This window comes from Vulpes vulpes, chromosome 6, assembly GCF_048418805.1.
Source record: "Vulpes vulpes isolate BD-2025 chromosome 6, VulVul3, whole genome shotgun sequence".
Lineage (NCBI taxonomy): Eukaryota > Metazoa > Chordata > Mammalia > Carnivora > Canidae > Vulpes > Vulpes vulpes.
In genome coordinates, this window is record NC_132785.1 from 63,463,583 (window position 1) to 63,474,243 (window position 10,661).

At 40.5% G+C, this 10,661-nt stretch overlaps 1 non-coding gene and 1 gene segment (V, D, J or C); one reads left to right on the forward strand and one right to left on the reverse strand.

Moving 5' to 3' along the window:
* The first annotated feature begins 1,592 nt into the window (after positions 1–1,592).
* On the forward strand, positions 1,593–5,038 carry LOC140599243 (T cell receptor alpha variable 9-2-like). The segment is given in 3 exon segments: positions 1,593–1,722; positions 1,849–2,040; positions 4,932–5,038. Coding segments are annotated over 3 exon segments (429 nt in total).
* LOC112909634 (U6 spliceosomal RNA) lies at positions 4,239–4,345 on the reverse strand. Its single transcript, XR_003233139.1, has one exon. It is a non-coding gene; the product is annotated as a U6 spliceosomal RNA (small nuclear RNA).
* Positions 5,039–10,661: the final 5,623 nt, after the last annotated feature.

Consider the following 10,661-nt stretch of genomic DNA (forward strand, 5'->3'; position numbering starts at 1 on the left):
GGAAGAATCTCAAAATAAGTGTGCTGAGAAGAGGCTAAACCAAAGAGTGCATGTGATTCCGTTTATACAAAATTATAAAACATGCAAACTAATTCATAACAAAAAGTTTCCCTGGAAATGGGTGTATTGATGGTTGAGAGAAGGATGACAAAGAGATTAAGAAGAAAAATTTGTGGTGATACATATGTTCATTATCTGGACGCGGTGATGGCTTCACAAGTGGATACACACATCGCATCTTAGAGTATTGTTCAATATGGTGCAGTTTATTGTTATGTAAATTATACATTAATAAAGCCATTAAATATCCACATTTAGCACCAGCATCTTCCCTCACTCTTGTACAAGTCTTCTCATGTGACACAAATGCAAAATATTTCTCCCACAGGCTTTGATTGCCCTGAAACTACATTTTTAAGTTATACACGATGTCTTCCTGCATCTATGTGCTATATTGTTTATTTTGAACGAGCATGATTCCAACCTATTTCACATTGTCCTTGCATATCTGAATAGAAGTTTGTAGGTGCTTGTCCAAAATTCCTTTCTGGCATAGATTTGAGGCAGGTTTCTGACAATATTTGGAAGGTGGAGGGGAAGCGAAGAGATACATGACCTAAAACAAGATCCAAGCCTAAATTTCTTACTCCTCTCTGCATCTGGGCAACCGTTACACTATGTTCGCTCTGAACTCATAAAGTTCTTGAGGAATGTGTGGGGAGTCACCTCCAGGAAACAGCTGCGCAAAGCTTCTGAATGTGGTCAGGAATAAATGTTTACAGGACTTTATGAAAGTTCTGTAAGTCTCCAACTTTTTCCTAGTAATCCTGATTTCTTCCCTTGTGGGGAAAATTCTTTGATTAATATTTGGCAACAGATTAAAAAAATCATCCATGGATGATGTTTCTTGTGTCTAGAATTCCTACTTTTCACTTTTAAATGATACTGAAACTTAGGAAGAGTTGAATATTAAAACATTTGGATATAGAATGCAGTTATTTTCTTTAGAAAAACTTTTTAAAAAGATATATTATTACTAATGGTATTATTTTAGAACCACTTAAATACTGTACTTCAAGTAAAGGCCATTTCTTCATTACTTTGTGTAACTTAACAAACAATTAGTGAGTACTTAAAAAATGACGGTCACTATTGTTAATTTAGGAGTATGGTGCCCAAATACACAGAATCAATCAGCAATTTCTTATCTTCTTACTACTTTTTCTGTAATCAATCCCGACCACTTTTCTGACAGACAGTGATTATAGGCTGGCCAACATGGGTATATGAGAATATTATAAAGTACTGTTGTAAAATGCTTTAGTACATGGTTACCCTGTCAGCTACCAAATCCCCCGGGATGACGTGTTATGGAACTTCCATACCAGGTGGTGTCTGAGAACAAAATGGACTTGAGAGGTTAGACTGTTGTTTTTCAGAGTTCCAGGTGCCACCTGAAGCCTGACATGTGCCTCAGAAGTCAGGGATAAAACAAGATTGCTGAGTTTGGGAGGACTCTGACCAACATATTTCATTCAGTCCCTGTCCACCAGGGGGTGCAGCTTCCTACCACAAACACTACCCTGTGTGAAATGAGGACTTCCCCTGATCATTTCCTCACACCACCTTTCTTCACGTTGAAGAGTGATGAACATTATTTAGGTGACACTCCAGAGATGAAGTGTCCTCCCGGCTTTGTGATTGCCCTATTCTTCATGGTTGGTAAGTAAAATATCTCTTAAAATTTAAATTTATTTTTTTCCACTATGTCAGCAAAACTGAAGTTAACTATTATTTTCTCTAAGAGCTTCAGCCCAAGGTGACACCGATCTCTTCTTTTTTCCCCAGGACAAACCCATGGAGACTCAGTGAGCCAGACGGAAGGCCAAATGACCCTCTCAGAAGAGGCCTTCCTGACTATCAACTGTACTTTCTCAACATCATGGGCCCCCAGTCTATTCTGGTATGTCCAGTATCTGGGAGAAGGTCCAAAGCTCCTCCTGAAAGCCTTGACAGACAAGGCAAAGGGAAGCAACAAAGGTTTTGAAGCCACCTTGGATAGTTCATCCAAATCCTTCCACTTGAAAAAAGGCTCGGTACAAATGTCAGACTCAGCTGTGTACTACTGTGCCCTGAGTGACACAGTGATAGGGACTGCAGGGGGAGCTGGGTGCAAACTCTGAGCAGAACAGGGGCCTGGATGCTGAGCCTCTCTGACTGATCCTCTCTGGTTCTCACGCAGTCTGTGGTTGTCTCTCGGTGTCTGGTTGATACAAAGTCAGACAAATGGCTGGAGCTTAGGAACCAGAAGTGACATTGCAGAACATCAACTGTTCATTAGTGACATTTAAAATCCTTTGATGCCAAGAGTTCCTCAGCCAGGGTGTAAGCAATTTCAAGATAAATCCATGTAAGAATGAGGTGGCACCTGCCTGATTCTTGCTGTGAGAGTCCAGCCATACAGGTGGGTCAGACAGGCCTGGTGGGTATTACTGTGCCTTATGACACTTTTACAGAGACACAGTGTGCCTGAGAAGGTGGCATCTTCCCAGTGTCTTCCTGATGGAGTTTGATGGGAGAGGTGATGCGAGAGCTTCAGCCTCCAACCAGGTTTTAGTGGAGAAAAAAGGGAAGGGAAGAAAGGAGGAGGAACACATGTACCTAAACAAGGAAGAGAGAGGCCCTGGGCCTTTATTTAGTTGCTTTAAAATATAAATTTTATTTCAAAATTTGTATAAATGTGAAAGGATGTGAAAATGTAGTTTGAAAATTTCAAATTTCTCAGACACTTGGATAAATATAGTAAACTAGAAGTGCCTGCCTGGCTCTGTAGATAAAGCTGCAACTCTGGATCTCAGGTTTTATGCTTCAGCCCATGTTGGGTGTAGATTACTTAAAGAGAAAAAGTCTGAAAAACCTCCATGGTAGATAATAATACTTGTTTATCTCTTTATTTACCTAATACACATTTTTGGGAAATATTTTATTTGTTTATTTCAGAGACAGAGTGCATATGCACAAACGTCTACAAGTAGGTAGATGGAAAGGGAAACACAGGCTCCTCACTGAGCAGGGAGCCTTAAATTGAAGCTCATTTCCAGGACCCTGAGATCATGACCTGAGCTGAATGCAAAATCTTAAGTGACTGAGCCTCTCACATCCCTCTAATACTCTTTAAGAATTTTATTTTTTTTAATTTTTATTTATTTATGATAGTCACACACACAGAGAGAGAGAGAGAGAGAGAGAGAGGCAGAGACACAGGCAGAGGGAGAAGCAGGCTCCATGCACCGGGAGCTGGACGTGGGACTCGATCCCGGGTCCCCAGGATCGCGCCCTGGGCCAAAGGCAGGCACTAAACCGCTGTGCCACCCAGGGATCCCCAGGAAGTTTGGTAGAGACATCCCAAAGGGCAGAAATTCACAAACACAAAGGGAAACATGAAAGAAGTTCTCAGCAGATTGTAAAGTCAACCATTTTTAGAAAATGAGCTGTATATGCTTAGGAGAGAACAAAGATACTAAAGAAGAAAACCAGGCCTAGTGTGCAAGCACCTCAGTGCGTGCTGTACCCTGAAGAGTCAAGGAAAAGAAGCACCACATATTTTTGTGAATTAAGGAAGATTTCATGGCCCACATTGGTGGGAATGTGTGTTTGCATAGGGGTGTTTGTGTGTGTGCATGTGTGTGTGTGTGTGTGTGTCTTGAGGTTACCGGAAGGAATGTAAGTAGACTGAGTGGTCACCTCCAGCGCTCAGACCTGAGCATACAAAGCATGGAAGGTTACTGTGATTCACCCGACGAAATGGAATGATATAATTTGAAGAGTTTGGTAACCTAATGACCAAGCTCTGGTGTCTCTTCTGGCCATTCTAAATCGCTGAGCTGTGGAAACTCAACAGTGAGGAGGAGGAGGAGGAGGAGGAGAACTCAGAGACAGGATCTATTGTCTGAGCGCTGCGGCCTGAGCTCTTTAGCAAAGAGTGATTAGATTTTTCTGCTGTCCAGCCCCAAGGAGGCATGTGACCAGACCCTGACAGTGAGGAGGAACAGTAGCATTCACCTGAGGTAGCTTGAAAGAGCTGCAATGAATAGTCTAAACACTTTGCCTTCTTGGCATAAGTGACTTATTTCTGCCTTGGGTGAAATCACATAGTGTGAGCATACAAGATTCTTATATCTTGTTTTCATGATCTTACATGTTATGTGGTTTCTATAATTCATTACATGTAGTATTAAATGATTATGTACTGCTTCAGGAATTTTCATGTCCTTCTTACACATGGGCCATGCTAATATCCTCTGTTTCATTCTAATTTTAGTGTATGAGCTCCCAAAGTGAGCCCTGCCCATCATATGTTCAGTAAGTGCCACCCACCCACTTTTATCTCAAATGCAGTGAATGAACATATCACAGTTAAACCATCTATCCTAAGTCTTCATTTCAATATACATCTTACTCACGTTGATTTTCAGATTTAATGTTTTTATTAAAGTTGCTTAATGCAAAAGAGTTTTGGGTAGTGAGACTCTCAGCTGGTACAAAGAGAAGTGTGACAGGACCCACACAACTTGCTGTACCAGGAAAGTCCTGTTTCCTGTTCTGGGACCAAAGCAGGATGTACCAGACAATCCCCCCTCACCTTGGCAGTCTCACCTCACACTGTTGAGCCCTGAAATTGCAGAAGAAGAAGACATTTTTCATCTAGTGGGAGAACTCAAACATGGTGCCTCCAAGCTTCTCAAATTTGTCTTAGCTTCCATGTGGCTTGGTCAGGATGGTCCCTGTGGGAATGTGTCACCTGTATGACGTCAAATCAAGAGAGATGGGCAGTATCTTGTGGGTACCTTGAGAAGGACATGTGTAAAGTAGAAGTGTTTTGTGCCACCTCGCCTATTCTGAAACCCCTGATCCCATGCTTTTTCCTTCAGGATCTAGTATTGCCCAGACGGGAACGGAAGCCCAAGCAACAAAGTTAGTGCCGGAGAAGGGGGCTGTCATCCTGGAATGCACATATAACACCAGTGGACTCAGTTAAAGTCTATTGTGGTACAAGCAGCTCAGTAGTGAGGTGGTGATGTTCCTTATTCATCAAGAATCTTACAGCCAGCAAAATGCCACAGAATGTCGCTACTCACTGAATTTTCAGAAGACAAGAAAATCCATCCAACTCGTCGTCTACACTTCAGAGCTCGTGGACTCCGCAATGTATTCCTGTGCACTGAGGGAGCCCACAGTGAGTGGCACCTTGGAGGGAGGTGTACCCAAGCCCCAAAGCTCTTGGTGATGCCTACTCCTGCTGTAGGGCCCAAGGCAGGGATTTGCCATCCCAGACAGGATGAGGCTAAGGCTGTGGCAGCACAGGTGCAGGGCTAGAGGGAAATTCTCACTCTCAGAAAACACCTCTCCAGTTAAGAGTTATGCTGCATCCAAAAGATCCTTATCCTTGTAAATTTGTGTTGAAATTGTTATCAAAGACTAGAATAACCACAGTAAACCTGTGCAAAATTGCCATTTTGCAATTAGATTGAGCTAGAGGATTTGGCTAAGGAAATTTAGAAATCTTGACTCAAAAATCAGTAATAATGTGTGTGAATTGTTGGATTTTCAGATAAATTTGTTCACTACAATTCATTGAGGAAATCTTTGATACAGGCATCGTTAGAATAAGAAAGGCCATGAATTATCTCTGTGGTTTCCTTTTTTTGTTTTACATCATGCTGTTTCATACCATTTAGTGATTTAGTTTAATTAGATTTATTTATTGCAAGTACTAAATGGTACTCTCATTTATTTATTGCGAGTACTAAATCGTACTCTCATTTAGTTTCAAGAGACCTGCTCTGTGACGTAATTTGTACTAGTGTCCATTCCATCTCATTAACACATTTCTCTAGCCTTGATGTGCAGAGCTGGCATATAGGAGGTTTAACCGCTTCTCGCCAGTCTTATCCACAAAAGATCAGAATTAGGAGCTCTTAGGGGTACATGGTGAAGGAGCAGAGTGTGAATTGTCCTCTTTGTGTGTTCCTACCCCTCAACACTCCTTCAAGAGCATTTTTTGCCTCATGTGGCTCAGTGTGTACACTCTCGAGCCCTCCTTGTTTGATCCTTTTTGCCACATTCTCTCCACTTTCCTCTTCCCACCTCTAACTGCATGTCCCTTGTGCCTTCAAGTTTGAATGGTAACGGATGATTGATAAGACCAACGTCTTGCATTCTAACACCCTCTTATGTTTGCTAGAAAGGCAGATGTGTAGAGTAGAAATCTTAAGAAGACTCTCTTGATGGGTTCTAAGTACAAAATTTTGCCATTTGAACTTACATTTTTACCATTTACATTTTTTGACATGTAGGGTGGTATCAAATACATTTACGTTGTTGTTCAGCCAGCACCACCATCCATTCCTAGAATTTGTTTCACCTTGAAAAATTGTATATTTTTACTCATCAAACAATAACTCTCCATTATTGCATCCCTTCAGTCCTTGGAAAGTATCAATCTGCTTTCTTGTTCCATGAGATTCACTACTTCAGATACTTCAAAGAATTGGAATTAATCAGCATTGGAATTAATCATTTTGTGACATTTCATGTGACATAATGCCCTCAGTGTTCATCCATGTTGCAGCATGTAACAGAATTTCTTTTTTTTAAGGTTGAATAATATTCCAGTGCTTTACAGAGTACATTTTGTTTATCTATGTCTATCTGTGGATGGACTTTTGGGTTGCTTCCACCACTTGGTGGAAATAGGAATTTATAATCATCTCAATAATTCAGATATATAGACAAATTCTTTCCATTTCTGAGTTGACTCGTGAGATTGAATTCCTGGATGATAAGGCAGTTCTATTTCAGATTTTTGAGAAATATTTATACTTGTTGATTGGAACAACAATGCTCTAGACTGTGTTAACAGAAGCAAGTTTCAAGGAAGAGAGAACGAGCATGATTACTGGTCATGGATGGAGCTCCAGTAGATCAGCGCATCACAAAGCCCTAGAAGAGTTTGTGCCTCTTGCTACACCATATTGCTTACACCAGATGCCTAGTAATTGTTCTGAATGGAACTGTGAAGCCACTACCCATGGGTCAACTCCTGAATAGCAGTTTATGTATGTGTAAAAGAGTCAACCTGTAATTTCTTAATTCTTCCTCATTAGTTCCATATGCATTAATAAAGAACCAGTGAAAGACTGTCTTGAGATATTCCAAAGGCTTGGGAAGAAGTCATTTTGCTACCCTCTAGAGTCTCTCTCAACGTTTCTTTGTCAACTATCTGTAGTGGCAAAAACAGGGAACAGGGTTTTGCTATGATCCAGCTCTGTGTTCAAAATTCTTAGTTCTGCCGTGAATTTTCCTGGCCCTTTTGAGCTTTGTTTCATTATTTGTAAATTGTGAGCGTGATGTCTTCTTTAATATTTTGTTGTGTCAAATTAACAATAATGTATTGAAAGAGTTTGATGAGTATCAGATGAACAATTTAGGAGGGCAATCTTAATAGGTACAGAAAAAGCATTTGACCAAGTCCAGATCCATTCCTGAGAGAAAGTGCCAGTGAATTAGATAGAATTGAAGGGGATCTGCACCTTCCAGAAGGGCTCAACAGAAGGCTGCGTCAAATGGCATACTTGATGGTGAAAGCTCAGTTGCTTTTTCGTTACTTTCAGAATTGAGGGAAGAATTTTAGCTCTTACCTCGTGTATTTAGTATGGAAGTAGAGGTTCCAGCCAACTCAATAAGTCACGTGGAAGAACAAAAAGCCATACAGTTTGGAAAGAAAGAAGTGAACTGATCTTTATTAATAGGCAGCATAATTGAGCAGAAAATGCAAGGAAATCTTCAAAACAGCTACTACAACAAATTGGTTTAAGAAAGTCAAATGTACACCTACCATATGATCCAGCCATTCTACTCCCAAATATGGACTCAAGAGAAATTAAAGCAGTTGTCTATAAAAAGTCTTATACTCAGAAAAAAAGTCTTACGCTCAATAATTCACGGCACCTTTATCTGTCACAGCCCACTGAGACTAATCCATATGGTCAGCAACAGCTAAATAGACAAATTGTTTTATAGGCACAAGATAGGATATGACACAGCAACAAAAAGAAACAAACTCTTGATAATGGTGACCAATGAAAAAATCTCAAAATAATTATGTTGAGTAGAAGCCAGACAAAAGAGTACAATTTGTAGAATATTTATCCAAAATTATAAAATATGCAGACTAACTAATGCCTGAAACATTCCCTGGAAATGAGGATGGTGAGGGTTGAGAGAAGATTACAAAGAGACATAAGAAAGCGTTTGAGGTGATGCATACACTCATTACCTCAAATGTGGTGAGGACTTCACAAATACATACATATGTCAAATCTTACAGAATCGCTCACTTCAAATTGGCACATTTATTTTTATGAAGATTACCCATAAATAAAGCCATTAGATATCCAAATTTACTATGTATATCTTCCCTCAGTGTTGTGCAATACTTTCGTGTGACCTAAGGTGCAAACTATTTCTCCTGTAGGTTTGCAGTGGTTTAGAAATTTGTTTGTTTTACAGAAAGTTATAGGTAATGATGTTCCGCACCTATGTGCTATACTGTTTATTTTCAACCCAGCGTCATCCCAACCTGTTTGGCATTCTTTCCGCATGTCTGAATATGAGTTTGTAGCTGCTTGTCGTGAATTCCTTTTTACCATAGTTTTTAGGCAGGTTCTAATACTGTGATTGGAAGGTAGAGGAGAGGAAGCGACACATGAAGCCAAGAAATAACCGGGCCTGAATTTCTTACTCCACTTTGCATCTGGAAACTGTTTCCATGTTGGCTCTGGACTCATGAAAGTCCTTGACCTGAATCTGTGGAGAATGGCCACGAGGAAACAGCTTGAGCCTCTTCCATCTATGTGTCTAGAGGTAAGGATTTATAGGGCTTTAGAGAAGCTGTGCCCATCTGGAGAACTGCATCCTGAAAATCCAGATTTCTTACAATGAGAGGAAAAGTATAAAAAAAAAAAAGGTTTTATTTATTTATTCATGAAAGACACAGAGACAAAGGCAGAGACACACGCAGATGGAGAAGCAGGTTCCTCACAGGGAGCTGGATGTGGGACTTGATCCCAGACCTCTGGGGTCATGCCATGAGCCGAAAGCAGATGCTCAACCGCTTTGCCACCCATGTGTCCCAATAAGGAAAAGTTTTTGATTAAAGTTTGGCAACAAAATGTGATGGATGGTAATAGAAAGCATACTTGAGGCTAAAACCTGTTGAGTGTAGCATTCGTATTTGTGGCTTGATTCACATATTTAGGTTTCCTGAGGTTGGAGTCAACAAAACAGTGAGATTATAAGCTAAGAATCTCAGATCAGGGCTCCTTGGTGGCTCCAACACTTAAGTATCAAACTCTTGCATTTGGCTCGAGTTAGGATGTCAGGGCTGTGAGACTGAGCTCCGTGTCATGCTCTGTGCTCAGCCAGAAGGAGCGCTCAGACAATAGATCTTTCCCTCTCCTTTGCCCTCTACCCCTCTGCTCTTGCTCTTGCACTGTCTCTCTCTCTAAATAAATAAGATAAATCTTTAAAGAAAATTAGGATTTCAGATCATTAAGGACTTGACAACTTTATTTCTAATGATTCTTCTGTCTAGAGTTCATATTTTCCATTTGTTAAAGATTATACGAATCAGAAATATTTGCCTATTGCAACAGTTGACTATAAAGCAGTGTGACATTTGTTTTGAGAACCTTTATCAAAAAGATAGGATTCCATACAGCTGTTAAAATTTTCCAACGAAGTATATGGTTTTCAGGAAAAAGCCATTTGTTCATTTCTGTTTAACAAATACTTAGTGAGTGCTTAAATAAGGACAGTCACTATTCTTAATTTTAACGTATAGTGCCAAAAAAATACAGAATCACTCAGCAATGACTTCTCTCTTTATTACTTTTTCTGTATTTGACCTCCACCCTGTTCTGGCAGTCAGGGGATTTCTCGCTGGCCCGCATGGACACATGAGACTATAAAGTACTCTAGTAAAATTATTTAGAAGATTGCTAATCCTCTCAGCTACAGAAATGCCCTGGGATGCCATGTTAAGAAGTTCCATTTCATGCAAAGTCTGAAGAACAAAGTAGACCTGCGAGGTTAGGACTGCTGCTGTTCAGAGTTCCAAGTGCCACCTGAAGCCTGACATGTGCCTCCTGAAGTCAGGGATGAAAGAGGCTGTTGAATTTGGGAGGATTCCGGCCAGCATGCACTCATCTCAGCCGCTGTCCACCAGGGGGTGCAGCTTCCCACCACGTTCTGATTTCCTGGCTGAAATGTGGGTTTTCACTGATCTTTTCTCCGTGACTTGAACATTTCTTCATGTTAAGAAGGAGAAACATTATCTAGATGACGCTCCAGAGATGAAGTGTTCTCCAGGCGTCGTGATTGTTCTGCTCTTACTGCTTGGTAAGGGAAATGCCTCTTAAAATTTGGGTTCTTGTTTTCCATTGTGTCGTCAAAACCTTTAACTATAATTTTATTTAGGAGCTTCATGCCCAAGGTGACACAGATCTCTTTTCTTTTTCCCCAAGGACAAACCCATGGAGACTCAGTGAACCAGATGGAAGGCCAAGTGATCCTCTCAGAAGAGGCTTTCCTAACTATAA